This window comes from Strigops habroptila, chromosome 8 (genome assembly GCF_004027225.2).
Source record: "Strigops habroptila isolate Jane chromosome 8, bStrHab1.2.pri, whole genome shotgun sequence".
In the NCBI taxonomy this organism is placed as follows: Eukaryota; Metazoa; Chordata; class Aves; order Psittaciformes; family Psittacidae; genus Strigops; species Strigops habroptila.
This window is the reverse complement of record NC_044284.2, coordinates 23,117,355-23,136,038: the sequence shown is the minus strand read 5'-3', so window position 1 is coordinate 23,136,038 and position 18,684 is coordinate 23,117,355. Positions and strand designations below refer to the sequence as shown.

General features: G+C 42.3%; 2 protein-coding genes across 7 annotated transcripts in view; one reads left to right on the top strand and one right to left on the bottom strand.

Moving 5' to 3' along the window:
• Positions 1 to 13: 13 nt before the first annotated feature.
• Positions 14 to 17,759, top strand: NCBP2 (nuclear cap binding protein subunit 2). Of its 5 annotated transcripts, none has more exons than XM_030494752.1 (5): positions 14 to 128; positions 209 to 390; positions 1,239 to 1,377; positions 8,149 to 8,226; positions 14,836 to 17,759. In XM_030494752.1, the coding sequence occupies exons 1-4, from the start codon at positions 48 to 50 to the stop codon at positions 8,191 to 8,193; spliced, it is 447 nt and encodes a 148-aa protein (XP_030350612.1). In that variant the 5' UTR covers positions 14 to 47; the 3' UTR covers positions 8,194 to 8,226; positions 14,836 to 17,759. The 5 variants fall into 5 exon arrangements, 4 of the variants coding, with proteins under 4 accessions (XP_030350612.1, XP_030350613.1, XP_030350614.1 ...); XM_030494753.1 differs by lacking the exon at positions 14,836 to 17,759 and adding an exon at positions 10,117 to 11,341; XR_003992641.1 differs by lacking the exons at positions 8,149 to 8,226; positions 14,836 to 17,759 and adding exons at positions 1,959 to 2,096; positions 10,117 to 11,341 and having other exon boundaries at positions 17 to 128.
• The window catches only part of CPB1 (carboxypeptidase B1), a 27,692-nt gene continuing 26,705 nt past the window's right edge, over positions 17,698 to 18,684 (bottom strand). For both annotated transcript variants that reach the window (XM_030494756.1, XM_030494757.1), the window contains one exon: positions 17,698 to 17,960. In XM_030494756.1, coding sequence (XP_030350616.1) covers positions 17,773 to 17,960 — 188 coding nt within the window. In that variant the 3' untranslated portion in view covers positions 17,698 to 17,772. The remainder of the gene's footprint in view (positions 17,961 to 18,684) is intronic.

Sequence of the window (18,684 nt, the reverse complement as noted above, 5' to 3'; positions counted from 1 at the left end):
GGCCCGCCCCGCCATTGGCTGCCCGCCCGGCGTGCGGCGGCGGCGTCATGTGCTCCGCGGGGACGCTGAGCGTCTTGCGCAGCGACTCTTACGTTGACCTCAGCCAGTACCGGGACCAGCACTTCCGGGTGAGCGGGGCGGCGGGGGCCTGGCGGGGCGCCTGGGCCGGGCGCGGCTGCCGTCGGGTAACGCTGTCGTTGCGGCTCAGGGGACGCGGCGCGACCAGGAGCGGCTGCTGAGGAAGAGCTGCACGCTGTACGTGGGGAACCTCTCCTTCTACACCACGGAGGAGCAGATCCACGAGCTCTTCGGTAAGAGCGGCGACATCAAGAAGGTCATCATGGGGCTGGACAAAGTGAAGAAGACCGCCTGCGGCTTCTGCTTCGTGGAGTATCCTTGTGCGGGCCCGGCCCGCCGCCGCTGATGGTGCCGGCCCGGTGGCCGCTGCGGCGGGGGGCGGGAGCGGGCGGGCCGCGGGCGAACAGAAATGCGGGCTCCGAGGCACGGGGGGGTCACCCGAGGGCAGAGCTGCTCGGTTGCTGAAGTCTCTGAGGGAGTTCTGGGCGGGAGGGGGCAGCGCGGGGTTAGCAGTTACGGCCTTAAAGGTCTTTTCCCACCTGAGCGATTCTGCAGTTCTGACATACCCTGCACGGCGAGCGGCGGTCATTGGGTTGCTTTCACTCTGATGCGTTAAGCCAGACACTTGTTAGGTACTTGGCCTCTGTAGTAAAAGCACAGTCTCGGTACCTACGTAAAGAGGTCTTTTATTTTTTTTCATACACCCTCACCCATAGTTCCTGTTGGTACGTTGCTTCCCTGTAATGTGTTGGCTTTGTTATGTGCAAGTCTCTTTGAAGATCATTCTGTTACTGGTTCCAGCAAAGTCACCGAAATGGTGAAAGTTTGCCATGTCAGTGGAGCGTGCACTTTGCCATGTAGTGAATGCATGGCGCTTTGCAGTCTTGCTTTGGTAATAGAGCTTTGTGCTTTTGCAGGTGAGTGTGGTTGGAGAACTTGATCCAATATATGCATTTTTAGTATGCTTGAGTTCCTGCACATTGGTGTTTCACTAGCAGTTTCCTTAGCTTATATAGCTTTATAAAAGCAGTTGCTTTTAAAAGTAACCGAGCAAGAACCCGAATCAAGCAAATACTTGGTTTTGTGCCCCATTCAGTGTTGGTTTTCCATATGTTGAAAACAGAAGCCCTTTTTTTTCCTTTCATTAACTTATTCCTAAGGTATTATGCAAGAGGAGATGCTGAAAATGCCATGCGATACATCAACGGAACCAGACTTGATGATAGGATCATAAGGACAGACTGGGATGCAGGATTTAAGGAGGGTAGACAGTATGGTCGTGGAAGATCAGGGGGCCAGGTAGGTTGTTGTACAGTCTAGATTTTAAGGGACTGCTGACATTGCCAAATTACTGTTTTTTCAATGAACACACTCAGAACAACTTCAAAAATAGCAAATTACAAGTTACTGTATGTTAGTCTGTGGGACATCTTATCAATGATGATGTTATCCACCAAGAATAAATAACTTTTTCACATATTTAATTGAAAGTACTTTCAGAAACTGCGTGGCTGCTTGAGGAGACAGCACTTAAAAATAAGCCCAGAAAACGTAAGGCTGTCAGGAACACAGAGGACAGCACCCAGCTTACCTGAAGTTGAGCAGGTGGCAGACGCTTTTACTGCTGAAGCATGAGGCTGGCCATCCTCCCTTGCATTGTTGTAATTAAAGAGTCCCCCTGGGCATCATGAAAAAGGAAGTTAGGTTATGCTGTGTTCTGGCCTGCTGCATGATGTGCTTTGCCTTGTCTTTTGTGAGTCAGCTCCTTGTGGCCACTTATATGTTGTGAACTCATTTTGATTATTCTGATGGTATAATAGTTTCTGAGACATTGGTTTTCTTTGTCTTTATTGGAATTCCCTTTTTCCCTCCTTTGTAAGGTTCGAGATGAATATCGGCAAGACTATGATGCTGGAAGAGGTGGCTATGGCAAAGCTGTTCAGTGCCAGTGAATAGTGAATGACTCGTCAGCCTCACAGGAGAGCTAGATCTGCATTGTAAATGTCACCAGGCACAAAGTAGGTCTGCTGCACACCAATTTACATAGCTAGAAATGCACAAAAACTACTACCCGTGATGTGTGATCACACACGTTCAATATCTCTTCCATTTTAATACCAGGATCCAAAGCATTGCAGAGTACATTAATACAAAGGACCTGGGAGTGAGGTTTTAAGCAATAATATGGGTGAGGCTTTGGTGTTTAAATGCTGCTGTAACTTTACAAAAGGAACAAAGGCTTAATGGTATGGTGCTTTTTTTTTCTTTTCACTGTCAAAACTTGATTATTCTGTCCCTGGGACTTGTTTACATTGGTGTCACAGGGTGGAGAGTGGCAATAAAGGAGGGTTGCGGGATGTGTCAGAGGTGAAAGAAAAAGGCAGAAAGGCCAGAAAAAGAAGTGGAATTTCTAGGGAAACTTTCAATTTCTAGGGAAGACTTAAAGTTGCAGATTTTCTGGTGTTACTGGATTAGCATCCTTTCATGCCGATGCTGTTCCTAGCACACCTACATGAATGGCCACAATAAGCCAAGTCAGATTGTGAGCCCAGGAATCATAAAGCGAGAAGCAAACCTAGCAGAAAACAGCCTTGCAGTCTTCTACAGAATGTCATGTAATTTAATGATACTGCGTGATACAGAACCATTTTGCTTTGTGGGATGCAGGGAGTGCAAGAATTACAGTTGCAGTTATTTTCACAGTTGGAGTGGTAATATTTTGTTCCTGTCTAGTAGCTCTCTACAGCCTCAATATCTGAGGAATGGTATCTTTCCTGTGCCTAAAAGGGTGGCATGAACCTATGTTATACAGTAACCCCCAGAATGGGACGTGTGTATAATGAGAAAGTTTGTTCTCAAAATAGATTTTCTATTTGAGAAACTTGATTTCAGAAAAAGGTAAAAATAAAAAAAGATGAGTTTGGGAAGAGCTTTACTTTCTACTGAGCACGTGGTAAGAATGGTAAAAGAACTGCAGGACTGCATAGATTTGTTTTGGTTTTGCCTTCTTCCTCTGGGTCCTATTAATACTGCTACTTCATATGATGGGATTTTGAGGTACTGTAGATACAGGAATAAAAATAGCTAGTGATCCCAAGATCTGTGAAATTTTCCTGCTAAAGCGAAGTAGTTTAAAAGGAACTGTTACAGGGCTTGGGATTATTGGTTTGGTTTGGTTGGTTGTTTTATGGACTTCTGAGTTCATTGGAAATGGCAATTTACAGAGTTTCATCCAAATATCTTGTTCATGACTCCTTAAAAAACTTTAAAATACCAGGTATGTAAAAGTTGATTTTTACTCACTGAAGATATTGTTGGAAATCTTGATCTGTTTCTTGTGTGCAGTTAGTCACAACCACTACTCTAAATTCAAAACACAGTGAGGTAGGACAACTGCAATGAGACTTCGCTTTCTTAGGAAGCGAGGTTGTGGGTGGGCTTTGGGCTTGTTTGGCACGTGGATTAAAACTAGATTTTCAGGATCACTTGGTGCTGGTCTGCAAACAAGACTTTGAATAAAGTTATCTTTTTCTACGTAGTACATTTGATCATGAGCTTACAGCCTATAGTCTGCTCTAGGAAACCTCTGAAGTTTATTTTTCATTGTATCAATTTTGTATAAAAAAAATTGTATTACCAAAACTCTTAAGTCACTTTCAAATAAAGCTGCAACATTAAAATGGACTGTTATTTTTCTATTTTCTTTAGAAAATCAGTGAGAGAAAGGAGCTATATTGAGACTCTTGTCCACATTCTTTATTCTAGTATCTTTTAAGATGGAGAGAATGAATATTCCTTCCCTCTGACTGGATTTTCAGTCTTGTTTAGTTCTCAGCTGGATGCTGACAGTTGTTTGGTTAATGCTCTTCTTTCTGATACTTTTTGGATTATGGAACAGAAATGAAATTACTTACTGATGTCAAAGCAGATGTGAAAGTCCTTGTGTAACAAGTAGCTTTCAAGGTGCACTTCCTTATAAAAATGAGGTTTCAAATTGTCTTTTATTCTAAGTGTTGCGAGACAGTCATTCTCAAATGAAATGGAGGTGATAATAAGATTTCCCCTCAAAGCCATCTCTGTCTTTTGTTGCATATGTGCAATGTGTATGGATAGATCAAAATAGTATTTAAAAGCACATGATGCATCATGTAAAGTCATAGTATCTCAAAAGCTTGTACATAAGAAATTGACTGGTTTAATTTTTGCCTCCCCTGATTGAAATCGTACATGGCTGTGCTGAAGCTAGTGCTTAACACAAGTAACTGAATTAAGTCTTTAAAACTTCATTGAGGGGCTTCATTAGCTTTCTTACGTGCCAGTTTGTTGTGATTCAGTTCTCTTGGAAGTAGAGGATCTCCTGTGATTTTTGACATGCCAGTCCATTATGATTATATACACTTTCCTAGAAGTTTAAGCTCTATATTAGCTTTTCTAAAAACTTGTTCATCATAATTAGGTACTTCTATGGAATTGTATCCATAAAGAAATACATCAGCTAAGAATATGGGTGGAAGCTTAGGCATGCCTCGAGGGAAGAGAGGCTGTTACAAATCAAGGCAGCAAGAGCTTCAGTCTCCCACAGACTGTGGTGCAGGCTCATGGTGGATTGATTTACATGCCTCTTTTTGGCACCAATAGGTGCAAATAAGATTTGTATTCACAGCATTTGAGTCTTTGTATTGCAGTGTAAATTGGAGCATTAAAAGCCTTCATTTTCAATGACTGACAAAATAATCCCTGTTACCAGTGTAGCCCTGCAGGCTGGTTCCAAGGTGGTCTTTATGTCAGTCGGATTACTTACTACCCTGTGCAGCAGCAAAGTTCGTGCTCGGGTTGGTGCTGGTGCAACCACCATTGGTGTTAATGTTCTTTCTACACAGGCAATTCTGAAAGACAAAATGATTGAAGTATCTAAGCTAATATCCAGTACTTCATCTTCCGCATCTGGTCAGATTAGGTTTCTTGTAAAGGTAAAAATCAACGAAGAACTCTACTAAATTCAAGTGGTTTGTACAAAGGCTTTGATCTATAGAGTCAAAGACAATACTAGCCGAAGGAAAGCAGTCTAAAGGGGCTGAACATCTAATAAACTGTTGTCCATTTATTAAATGTTCAGTCCATTTGAGTTTCGAAAGGACAAATTATACCTTATGCTACAGCATATAGATGAAGAAGAATTAGAGTGGGCATTTTTCTTTGCAGTCTCTGGGATTTCTGTTCCTAATGGAGTGTATTTGGTACTTTCAGGTAAGTGTAGGGCCTGATACAACTACAGGTAAAGTACAAAAAAATTGTCAGAGACTGCAGAGAGAAGTGTCCTGGGTTTCAAAACATCTGTCATGTTTGGGAAATAATGGCCTGATTTATTAATTGTCTGCTTTCCATCCATTGTGTGCCTCCTGCCTGCTCTTATCTAAATAAGCCTTTGCACAAGGGATTGGATATACTCAGAGCTGCTCTACAGTAACACGCACAACTCCTCTGCTCTCCCTTTGGGATAACTAGATGGTGTAAATGTTTCTTGTGGCTTGGGGGAGTTTCTTGTGTCAGAGTTCCATAGTTTATGATGATTACCTTCCTGCCACTCTGCTTCCCAGCCTGCTTTCAAAGACAAAGACGTACTTCAGTGAGGTAATGTTCTTCAAGATTATTTTAGCTTGTACCTGCAGGCTATTTGAATGTCTGTTAGGGTTCCTTATAGGAAAAAAAAAAAGAAAAGAGGAAAAAAACAACACGGGGAGAGCGGAAAGGGGAAATAGGTAGACAAACTCTACTTTGCAACACTTCCTAGTTAGTATGTTTAGATCTGGCACAATCTTTCCCTTTAGCAGAGCCATGAAATTTTGAGTTTCAAAACACTTGAGGAGCGGCACGAGTCAAATGCTAGATGGCTCCCTCTAGTGACTACAAAGTTAGAATGCTTTTAAGTTCCGACAGCCAAGACGGTTTCTGACAGCTCTGTGCAGCGTCCTGCGTGTCATCTGGTCTCAAGATTTCGCTTTTATGTTGTAAAAATGGACAAAACCATAATTTTAATTTGTAGACCGTTTTTCAGAGTGGTGGCAACTGGAGATCAGGACTGTGGGTTTGTAGCCCATCGCTGTTTCTCTTTTTAGCAGCAGCTCAGTTGTCTTTTATACTGGATATTGCGATACGGTGTGTCTGCGGTGACCTCTTTTCCTGCCCCCAGCAACCTCTTCAGATGTTGCCAAAGGCACACCTGTGATACTGAAGGAGGGCTTGACTCTTAGATGCCCAATCCATGCTTCACAACCTACCGTTAATTATGTTGTGTAGCTGTGCCAGAATATCTCCTTGTGCCAACCATCTGTTTTTCAATCTCTAGCTGGTTTTGAAATGAAGTTCTGTATCACACACAACAAAGTAAATGTATGCAGCTTGACAAGACAGTAAGCAGGGTCTTAAATGTGTAGTTTGTTTCTGTGGAGTTGCAGTAGTCCTTCAGGCACTTTGCAGACTCCAGTGTCTTTCTTCAGAATATCTCTGCAGAAAAGTGCCCTTTTGTATTATATAGACTTTTGATCTAAGACATAAGGGGGTTTATGCTGTATGACAAGCCGGTGGTGGGTGAGGAGTTGAGCCTCCCAGTCTCCTCGATCCTAGCTCTGACAAGTCTTTCCTATCTGTGCTAATGTACTTCTTGACACACTGAGTGTAAGAAAGACACGCAAGTACCCTTCTCACACATGGCTTGGGAAGATGAGCAGTACCTGCAGGATATAGATCAGATCTTTTAAACCATTTTTACAAAATAATCATAAATACCTTAAGAACACAGTAGGGATCTAGTGGAATGAATCCTCTCCATGCAGGACCGATGTGATTTGCTTCATATTAATACCTTTCAAAGCAGTTGCAGACATCTTTGCTTAAGTCTTTCACTAGGCCAATGGAAGTGCTGTACCATTTTACAGCTAGTGAACAGTTAAGTAAAGACTATGTTTAAAACTTCCCTTTCCTTCCCAGGAGCACCTTTGCCTGAATTCCAGAGGGTGCTTGTCAGTGGTAACAGGACTGCATGGAATGGCTTTTCACGTGAATCCCTTTGCAGAATGGAGGGTCTTGGTTATTCATAGCATCTTTGTGCTGTGGCTAAATTTGGCAGAAACAGTAATTCAGGAGCATGTGACCTGAGTTAAATGTAGGGGGGTTTTATTTATTTGTTTTTCACATTTGAAGGCCAAATATTAATTATTCCTGGTGTAGGATTTTATTGCTTTGAAGGTGCTACAGCAGACATTTGCTTTTGAAAACCCTTTCTTGACTGTTCAGCAAGAGCAGCCGTTCTGGCTGAGTGTTTCTCTCAGAAGCTTTCTCTTTGTTCTCCAGTGCTCATCTCTAACTACATAAAACCTGCTTTTACTTTGTTCTGTTACTCTCCAGCAAAGTCTGTACAAAGCCAGTTGCTTCTGCCCTGACAGGAAAACCCACCAGTTTCAGAATCAGAACCGACTAGGTCGGAAAAGACCTTTAAGATCATCAAGTCCAACCCAGGACTGCCAAGTCCACCACTAAACCATATCACTGAGGGCCTCATCTACATGCATTTTGAACACTTTCAGGGATGGTGATTCCACCACTTCCCTGGGAAGCCTGTTCCAATACCTGATTACCCTCTCTGTGAAGAAATTTTTCCTGATACTCAATCTAAACCTCCCCTGGCACAGCTTGAGGCCGTTGCCTCTTGGCGCTTGTTCCTTGGGAGAAGAGACCGACCCCCACCTCACTACAACCTCTTTTCAGGTAGTTGTAGAGAGCGATAGAGAGCACTTCGGCACCTCAATGTCCTTCTTGTAGTGGGGGGCCTGGAACTGAATGCTTGGTGAGGGGCTGAGTCAGGATTTCAGATGCCAAGTTGCACGGGGAGAAACTGAAATACCTTCCATCAGAAAACAGTGTGAATTAAGCATTACTCGGTTAATGACCTGGAAAGCATCTTTCTCAAGGGCCTTGAGGATAAGTATGTTTCTGAAAATAAGACTGCATGTTAAGTAATTTTGTTTGGTTTAATTCTATTTAATTAGAGCTACCTCTGATTTCCTTTTCAAGGTGCGCCATTTATTGATCCTTCTAGGACTAATATTTTTCAATTAGGACAGTACTGAACCACAACTTGTGTTATTTCAGGTATAATTAAAAGACTTTTTTTTTTTTTTTTAACACAATTTGAAAACAAATAATGGCAAATAAAATTTGCTATTTTGATATTTCTCTAGTTACATGCAACATAAATACCAGCATAAATTAGCCTAATTGGGTTAGCTTGTAATTACATTTCTGGACAATAAAGCTTTTCTCTTCTGTACCAATCTCTCCCTGCAAGCCACAATTTAAAAAGGAGATTCTGATTTTCTAGTTAGAGCGGGTAAAAATGTATTAAGTATATATACTTTAGGTCTGTAAACATTCAAACATGCAGTTTGAATTGCCTCAAACTGAACTTGTTTTGTTTTTCTGACTTTGTTACTTTAAAATAATGGTCTTATTTCATACTTTGTCTCTTTAAATACTTTATGGGGAATTTTTCTGACTTAAAAAAGTGTTGTTAGTTGTTCAGCTTGGTTTGATTATAAGTTGGTGGGGTTTGGTTTGTGTTTGGTTTTCTGTAATATCACTGTTTTGCAACATCTTAAATTACTTTTTGTGAAAACAACACCCCGTCAGCTTGTCACGCAGCCACAAGATGTCATGAGAAGCCGTGCCTTGCTGCAGAAGAAGTGAGTGTGCTCTGCCAGCGCTTTGTGAGTCCTCACAAGGTGCTAAGTCAAGCAGTAGTTCTGGAACGAGGTGTTCTTAAAACATCTCAGTTCTCCATACAGTTATTGTAGTGTCTCAATTCCTTCAATGAACCCTTTTATATTAGGGTTACGCTTGAAACAAGTGACTAGTGACTGTTTGAACTGTCCTCTAACATGCCCTGAAGCAGCAGATGTAGGAGTGCCTTAAAGTTCCTAAGATGTAGCATGCCCGGTAGCACTAAGCACTGTAGAACTGAAAGGTTCTCTATGTAGTAACCGTGGCTGTGCATGCTGGCAGAGGGCTGGTTTGTGGTTTGGGTTTTGCAGGGGTTTGGGGTTTTTTTCCCCTCTGAATTTACTCCAGTAAGAGGAGAAATGTGTTTCCAGGAACTGGAAAGGACTTTCTCCCATTAAATCCAGGAATGTCCCAAAGTCTGCAATTTTGCTTCTGCTTTAAAATTCCCAGTTGAATGTCCTCTTTGAAATCTACGTATTAGCTTGAAAAAGCTTTCAAGCAGCATTTTTGCATAAGCTAAACATGTAACATGCTAGTGTGCCAGGAGAATGCTTGAAAGGTCGCATGGGAGCAGTATTGACTCCCAAGTTGTATATCAGAGTGAGTCAGGGAAGCTGAGCAAAACAGTGTCACAAAAAGTAACCACAGCTTTCTGGTAGGAGGGATTCAAAACCCCTCAGGGTAAGTGTCCAGAATCAGTTGCAAGACAGTATTTTTCTCAGAATCCAAGGCTTTGAGGGCCAACAAATATTACTTGGTCTATAGAGTTGGACAGAGAAAGACCTTGGTTCAGAAGAGCACAGAAAGCTGGCAGGATGTGAAAAGTGAGCGAAAGATTCCAGCTAATTTGTGCTAATCCAGTAATTCGGATTCTAGACACAAAATGGGTCACCAAGGCAAAGTTAATAAAACATTAAAAGAGGCCCAGCAGCCTGAATAAATACATGGTGTTCATCAGCAGTCCCTGGATATGGTGTTGATTCTGTGTTTGATCATGTATTTTCCCCTAAAGATATTTAATTGAACTAAAACTGGCGTGCGACTGAGTTTGTTATGATTGATTCATTCCCTATCAGCAAACAAAATCACTTTGATGTACGTGAACAAGCGGTGCTGTTTCTCGTTATGCTCTGTGAATTGTCTTCCCAGTCGAGCAGAGTACTTCACAGGAGCGCTGCACGCCTCAGCAGGCATAACACGTTTGTTGTTGTCAATATGGAGATGAACAGAATACAGAACTAAATAATTTTAATCTCTTTATAGGAAAGAATGATCCAGGGCTCCAACTTCAGACAAATCTTGAGGTAATTAACTATTCCCAGACCTACAGCTGTCCTGAGAGGCGAGAGAACATCATAGAAAGCTGTGTGCTTGAAGTACCAAAGCTTTAAGGTGCTCAAGTTTGTGGTGGACTCTCAGACTGTAGAGTTGGATGTGCAGCACCGGAGAGAGCCTGTTTTCACTGGATATTTGCAGGATGTGTCTATCCCACCCGTTGGAGGATGATTGGTGTTATAGCTGGTAAAGGCTTCACAGCAATACGTACAGCTGTACTGCAGCTGCCTTCTGTGCAGAAGGTCGGGGCACTTTTCCCTACGTGTGTGGCACTAGAACAAAGCTCGTAATTTTCCTTTTTTAATGGTTATGGCAGGTGCCTCCTCTGTTCAGGAAGAGAGTTTCATTACAGCTGTTAAGTCTAGGGGAATTTAATGTATTCCATGGATATACAGATAAAACAACACAGGTTGTATCTGTATATGGGTTGAAGTACATGAGGGTACTGGAATATTTTTTTTCCTTCTTTTGATATTTTAGGTTTTAATAATTTGAAGTGAATATTTTAGTGCACATAAAATGTAGAATTGCCTCTCAATAAGTATTTTTTCACTGTTGGCCAGAAGTTTACTAGGCTATGCGGTTTAACAATGCCGTTCTCCTCTTAGCTGCGTATCATTACAATCCTAGGAAATCAGTTTCTTCATGAATTCCAAAATTCACAGATACCTGAACAAAGTTCAGTGTAAGGATAGTGTCATAGGGCTTCTTTAAAAGCAGTTTTAATTTCTTCTATTTTTTAATTTTTTTGCAGTGACGTGGATTTTCTAATCTAGGACTCATATAATACAAATTCATTTTGTGTAAGAACCTTTTAAGATTATTCATTATTTCTAAATATTTCTTTATTGCTAAATATGTTGTCGCCACAACTGCTGTCAGTGATAATATAACTTACAGTAGGGATGTGAGAGACTAAAACTGCAAAGGAATAGTGGTGCCAAAAGGTAGAAATAAAGCATCATTTTCTCTTCAGCCTTCCTTCTAAAGGGAGGGAAGGTATTCCACATTTACAAGGATTATACTGTTGCTTTTCAGACATGATTCAAAGATACATATTGAAAAAGGGGAAAATATAAAACATCATTGTGTCATTAGGAATTCTATTTCCATTCAAATAGGAAATGTTCGATTTATGATCCTTAAAGAAAGCCTCCAGCTCCTGAACGGCCTTTCCACTTGAGGAGAAAAGTGTAAGAATAGTTTTCTAAAAGTCTGTATAAAGTGAATGTTCCCTTTTGAACCCTTTATTCATTCCATTTCTGTGCATATTTAAAAAATCATTGAAGAATTAATAGAAGCTATATGAAAAATAGTATTAAAAACCCTCAGTGAAATGCCAATGGTTTGGTTTTTTTTTTTCAGTATTCACAGTTTAGGTTTTAAGTAAAATAAATGTTGATTGCAATAGGCCTGAACTCATCAGTTGAACATACCACAGGGAGGACCTGCTTTCCTTTCATTTGCGCCAGGGTGGATGAAAAGTGAATTCACACACCTTGGTGGCATTACTGTGCATAGACCTAAGGGTGAACAGGGTATCTGCTGTCATTTGCAAGGGCTATTTATTTAAGAGAAAAGGATCTCAGTTTCTGGATTGAATGTGCTATAACCCTGGGCATTGGAATATTTCTGCTAAGTGTGTTGAACACTTTAACTTCTAAAACTTTATGTATGTGGGGTTATTATCTTTATGCACACACATCCTATGAACAGGGATGTGAAAATATCAGTGAAAAGCAGGTTTTTTGCATCTACTGCTGTATTTACAGTCTCATAATCTGAGAATGTTGCATCTTTGCAATGGTGGAAAAAGGACCATGCTGAGGAATGATGATGATCATAGAATCATAGATTGGTTTGGGTTAGAAGGGACCTTAAAGCTCATCCAGTTCCAACCCCCCTGCCATGGGCAGGGACACCTTCCACTAGAACAGGTTGCTCAAAGCCCCATCCAAGCTGGCCTTGAACACTGGCAGGGATGTGGCAGCCACAGCTTCTCTGGGCAACCTGTGCCAGTGTCTCACCACCCTCATACTGAAGAACTTCTTCCTAACATCTCATCTAAATCTATCTTCTTCAAATCTTATTTGACAGAATATTGTCAACAATGTCAGTGCTTCATCACAGTACATTTGTCTTCAGAATTCTGTTTGTCATTTTTTAAATTTACAAGCATCTCTTGAGATTTGTAGCAGGTTGATTAGGTTCTGGACTAACTGTTGTAGGAACAGAGATGCTTTGAGCTGTATCACTTGTGGACATGAACCGGTTGATCTTTGTGACGATGAGCTGTACTCCTTGGGCTCCTGTCAGCAGCAGCACAGGGGTCTGCAGGGATGACAGCCATTACTCCTGAACTGTTTTTTTCCTTTTTTCTTCATTACAGTCTTTATGCTGGTTCTTATGGCTTAGTGTATTATAGAGAAACATGAATATTTTATTTTTTCCCCCATGAATCCAGGAAATTGGGAGTTGATTTTAAATTAAAGCAATGTGATTCAACTTTCATAGAATCATTTGCCGAGGTGAGTATTTCCACAGAGAAGCCTCCAACCGGAGCCTCAGCTCTGAGCGGCGAGAGCCCCCGCGGGAGCCTCGAGCCCTCGCCCGGCCTTGCCCAGGAGTCGCAGCTCCGCTGCCGCGCGCAGGGACTCACCGGGGGCGGTGCCGGGAGGGAGGCACCGCCCGAGCGGGGAGAACCCGTCCCGGGGAGCGCGGGAGGAGCGCGGGGCGCTGCAGGTGGCGCCGGCAGGGGGAGCGCTCGGCTCAGGGCAGGGCCCGCCCCGGGAGCTCGCTCCGGCTGCCCCGGCGGTGGCAGCGGCGGCACCGGACAGAGCCGATGGGAGGGGAGGCTGCCGCGCGGAGCTCGCGGTGTAGGAAGGGCCTCGACTGGTCTGCTGAGGCAAAGGTGCACAATGGGCAGGGGTGCGCTCGGTGCGCGTGTTGGAGGTCCCCCTGCAGCAGGGGCTGCGCTGCGGGACACTGTCAGTAGCTGAAAGCTGTCAGGGAAGCTGAGAGGGAGCTGGGCTGCTTGCTCCAGGCCCAAACCGTGCAGGGACCACAAGCGTGCACCATAGCACATACAGGAAAGAAGGAGGGTGTTAATGCAGGAAGCTGGGAGCTAGTGACAAAAAACCAACCAACCCGCCAACACCGCCCCCCCCCCCCAAAAAAAAAAACAACAAAACCCTAAACAAAACAAAAAACCAAAACAAACCAGGAGGAGGACGACTATTAAAAGCAAGGGGCTTCCTCCAAAATTCGACGTCCCCACCCAGAACCGCTTCGGAGCTCTGCAGGGGGCTAGTGGGGAAACACCCACCACACCAAATGAACAACCAGCTGATGCACCAGTAAAGAGGATCACTGCTAGTGCCTCCAGGCGGTGCGGTTGCAAAGTTTACTACAAGTAGACTAGGATCCTTCCTGTAAAGGACAGGAACACAATCCCATTCTTGAAAGGGGCATTCGGCTATTTCCTCTCCTCTTCGGGTAAAAGACTATGTAGCTGTAACGCAGCTGTTCTGAGTGCAGTGGTGAGCACAGAGGCTGTGAGTACAGCCTCAATGCACAGCCCACATCTGTCCTTGGGAGAATTGAAAGTGGCAGGCAAGTGTTGAGGCTGTATCTCAGCCAAGCAGAGTTCGGAACAGGCTGCATCGTAAGCACAGGTTTGCTTTCTAGTGCAGTTTTTGAGGCAGTTGAGTCTGGATCACTAGGAGCAAAAGTTTCCTTCTCTGAATTACCACTACGTGTCAGCAGCTGCTTGGGAACTTTGAGCAAACTTGGAAGTATCTTCCCCGGAAGCACATATTTAACTCTCACACAACTGTTGGGACTTTATTTGTTTTTGTGTGTGAGTTACCTGCTTTATGTGTTAAAGAATCAAGAATCTGAAAGTGCTGCCTTTGTTGGGCCTTTGCAGCTGTGATCTGTGCTGAAGGGACATTTCCTCTGTGAGTGGTCTGGTATCTCCAATATCACTCCTGTGAGACCTGGCACGCAGACAGCACATTGTCTTTAAAACACTTCATCAGTTCTTATTCCCTTTTGTGTTTTGGAGGACTGAAATGAATTGACTGTTTCAATGTATTTAGCTAAACAATAGCTTACTACGAGAAAGATGGCAGCTTTTTGATGTGATCTTAACCAGGAAATGGTTAAGAATGCTTCTTTTTTATTTATCTAATTAAAGGAGCACTGTAAATCAAATAGAAAAAACTGAAATTGTTCATCTCAGTCCTCGGTTGACCTGCATCAGGCAGAGATTAATTTCACAGGGTCATAGAACAGTTGGGGTTCAATGGGACCACTCAGGACCATCCAGTTCAAACCGCTGCTCAAAGCAGGGTCACCTAAAGCAGGTGGTCCAGGGCCATGTCCAGTCAAGTTCTGAACATCTCCAAGGGTGGAGACTCCACAACATCTGTGGGCAACATGTTCCAGTGTTTGGGCACCAACACAGTAAAAAAAGTCTCTTCTTCTGTGCACATGGAATTTCATGTGTTTTAACTTGTGCTCCTTATCTCTTGTCCTGTTGCTGAGCACCACGGAGAAGAGCCTGGCTGTGTCTTCTTTACACCCTCACATCAGGTATTTGTGCACACCGCTAGAATCCCCCAGTCTTGTCCTTTACTTCTCCAGGGTGAACAGTACCAGCCCTTTCAGCCTCTCCTTGTATGACAGGTGCTCCAGTCCCTCAATCATCCTTGTGGCCCTTCACTGGACTCACTCCAGTGTGTCCCTGTCTCTTGCATTGGGAAGCCCAGCACTGGACCCAGCACTCTAGATCTGGCCTCACCAGGGCTGAAGGGAGGGGAAGGATCACCTCCCTTTACCCACTGGCACCACTCTGCCTAATGCAGCCCAGGATACTGCCAGCCTTCCTTCTGATGAGTGAACATTGCTGGTATTTCTTTGCTAGAGCCTTCCATTCTTGACAAATTTCCAACGTGTGTCAGGGCTGCAGAGTTATTCCTCTGTTTTTTTCATGGCTTTTTTTTGTTTTGTTTTGTTTTACATAAACATGATTATGGTTAAAAATAGTCTTATATCCGACAACATTGCAGTGTAGGCCTAGAGTATGCACAGTAAAGACTCAGCTTAAACTGCGCAGTTAAAGAAAATTCAAAACCACAGATTGTTTGTGATGTGATTCTATTTATATTTCAACATTGGTAAAATATTTACTGTTCTTTTATGGTTTTACTTGGGTTTAGAAAGCAAGAAAAAGATTCAGTTTGGAGAATACTGGAAACTTTTCATTAGAACTGTTGAAAAAGCCTACCTTTTACAAATGTCAAAATGTACCTGAGTCATCCATATAATATGTTTTTATTTCTTTTTGTGGTTATTCCTCCTTCTGGTTTTCTGTAAGAGCTATTTCATAACTGAGGAATTGGCTCCAAAGAGCTACAATGGCATCTTTGCAAATATGTTATCAATCAGTTTTGCACGTGGATTTTCTATGTTTTTTGAAAGCAATGCTAAAATTTGAAGCATTGCCACTTGTTGCTGAATCTTTGCTTCCTCATTGTGTTTTCTTTCGGTGCCTCTGCCCTACCAGCTTACCTGCTTGCACAATATCCTTTCCTGCTTAAATTTGTCCCATATATTCTTTGGCTTATATTCCAAGCTGCATGGCTGATACATCATGTTCAATTGCTCTTCTCTGCAGCTATGTAGTTTGACCAGAGGTGCTAGTGAGTGCCTTCTGTGGAGGAGGCACAGGAAAGCTGCATATCACTGCCCTGCTGGGATTTAACTCTGTGATTGTCAGAGCTACCAAATGTGTGCCATATTCTGCCTTGGAGTAACAATTTTAAGTTAGCTGGGGTAATGCTAAACATCATTGGAGCTGCTGGGTCCTGTGACCTACCACTCAACTGTATTTGTAACTCTGTGTTTGGTTGCCTGCGGTGTTACAAAGAGCCTTCCTAATAGTCAATGGTGCTGAGTATCAACAATTCACCTTGCAGTCAGTGTGAGGCCTGTGATATCTTCCCAAATAATACAGTTACAGTCAGGATAGTCCCTGGGTGGTGTTTAATACTTAGTTAAAATTAGCCAAAATATTTTATATTCCAAGTAATATATTTTCCTGCCCTTTGTGACGTGTTTGTCACTGGCTGGTATGTTCTGCTTGCATCCTGTTCTGTTTTCAGTAATACTGATTATCCTTCCCCTAACTTCTGTTGCAAACCAGAATGACATGTCTTTTTCCTGGTACGTGCTACTTTCACACATGGGTTCAGTTTCACCAGTGATCAAAACCAGATGGATCAGTCGTGTGAGCACTAGTTTAATCTGAGTGCTGCTGGGCTAATTGAAGTGGGCTAGTGGATGTGTTCCTTTCTTTTTCTTATACATGTAAGTGAAAGTGTAATTTTAAATTGGACCTTGTCTTTCTGTTTCCCTCCACAGAGAAGAGGCAAAAAAAGAACAAATAGTTTTTGACAGCTGTGAATTTGGTGATTTTCTTGGGAGAACCATTTTCTCTGTAAGATACATTTCATGGGCTGTTTTGGGTGCACCAGGTAGGGACTTGCCAGAAGTAGTGCTAATTCCAGGAGTATCAACAGACAGTGGAAATCTCTGTTCAGAGCTTCCAGCAATGGCAGGGAGATAGCCATGGTCTGTGTTGACATAATCTTTCTGCAGAATGTGTCCCATATTAGCCAAGCTCTAAACAGCATTAAACACATTTTCTGCAGCTGCATAAGAAAGCTGCCCAGAGTGGCTATTTATCAATCTCACTCTGACCCACTCAGACCCATATTACCTGTACAGAAAATTGATTGGGAGGGGATAATTCTTTGCAGCTTCTCATGAAAGAAACAGTTAATAATTTATCACCAGACTTTGTCTTTATGGTTGTTTACGATTCTTCTGCTCGTGACAGCAGGAACATGTGGGACCCCAGGAAGTACCAGGTCTCTGAGAATATTTTGAGAGATGCTACTGTAGTGAGTGTGAGAGCCCAAAATGCTGGGTACTTTGTAGCATGATTTGTATCAAGTCTTGGTCTTTAGAACTAGTAGTAATTATAAGCTTCAGGACTGAATTCAGATCAGACTAGCAGTGACCTCAGCTCCAAACTAGTTTTCAGGGATAGGGCAGATCCAGGGTAGGTTTTGAGAAAATTCACAAGAGCTAACATAATTTTATAACTATGTGATGTGAACTCTTCCTTGCTACTGTTGCCATTAAGGCAGTGAATGGTTGAATGAAAGCACATTTATATGAATCACCGAGCTGACTGCATTCTGCTTAAGATTCAGGCTGTATAAGTTTTAATGCTCTGCCCATCTGCTATGTGTAAAGATAATTTTAATCATTAAGGCAACCTTTACCTTAAGTTGATTAAGCTTCTTATGTTCTTTCTTTTCAGACCCCCCTGACTATATCAGTTGCCTTAATAAAAGATAGTATTTCTCATGACAAACTTATATTGACTTATGATGGACTGAGGATATGACTAAGAACATTAAGTAGAGAGAAATAAAAACCTATTGTTAGGGAAGAATAAAAAGGAAGGCATCTTTGAATAAAGCCTTCTTTAATAGTTTTTAGGATTCCATTCTAATACAAGTGCTCAAGGACATAATTAGCAATATATTTAACAGCCAGTAAAGTCTCTTCACAGGTTGGCTTTATCTGAGATTCAGGGAGAATAAAACCATATCTACCAGTGTCTCGAAGCTCAAAAGTGAAAGAGTACTTGATGCCTTGATCGTAAGCCCAGTCGTCGGAGCCCCCTGCAGCAGCATCTGTTGATAAAGAAATAAAATAAAGCTTAACTGAAAAAGTGTGGCTTCGCATTGAAACGTGATGTAATTTGGAGTCAAGTCACGTAGCCAGAAATGCAGAAAGGACAGATGAAAAGGAATATTCAGTGAATTGGTTGATTTCTCCTGCTCATGGAAAAGCTTCTGTGATTTTAGGCCATTTGTGAGTTTTGTTCCAGCTGATAGTGCAACCAAATGTAAACAAGCTAAACTGCTCCTCCTTGTTAATATTGTGGGGAGACCATGGGAGGAATGTGTAAGGAACAGGAGAACGGCAGGCTTGCGTGGGGTTGTTTAGAAATATTTGGTATCAGAAGCAAATACCCTCTCACTGGGTAGCTTTTTGAGGTTCATACAGATCTGAAAGAACTGTAGGTCTGGGGTATCAACTCCATCTTTTCTTCTAGACAAATGATACCCTCCCTTTCTAGTACTTTGGAACAATGAAGGCAGTCTCATTCACTAAGGAAGGAGCCTCCAGAATTCCTAAGCATCACCAAAACTTTCTTAAAGGAACAACCTCCATAAATATTCTAAAAATTGGGAGAAACTGTTTTTTAGAGGTTTTAAAATTATTTAAGGAAAGAGAAATATGGAAATTAGTTTCCGTATTTAAGTAAATGAAGAAATCTTAGATATAGATGATATTAAGGTTCTAGAAATCTAGATGTGGCAACCTGAGCTTGCCTTTTGACACTGCAAGGGC

Coding starts and splice junctions, on each gene's coding strand:
- NCBP2 (XM_030494751.1), top strand. CDS start 48: ATGTGCTCCGCGGGGACGCTGAGCGTCTTGCGCAGCGACTCTTACGTT. Junction 129..208: donor ACCGGGACCAGCACTTCCGG/GTGAGCGGGGCG, acceptor GTTGCGGCTCAG/GGGACGCGGCGCGACCAGGA. Junction 1,378..1,958: donor GTGGAAGATCAGGGGGCCAG/GTAGGTTGTTGT, acceptor CTCCTTTGTAAG/GTTCGAGATGAATATCGGCA.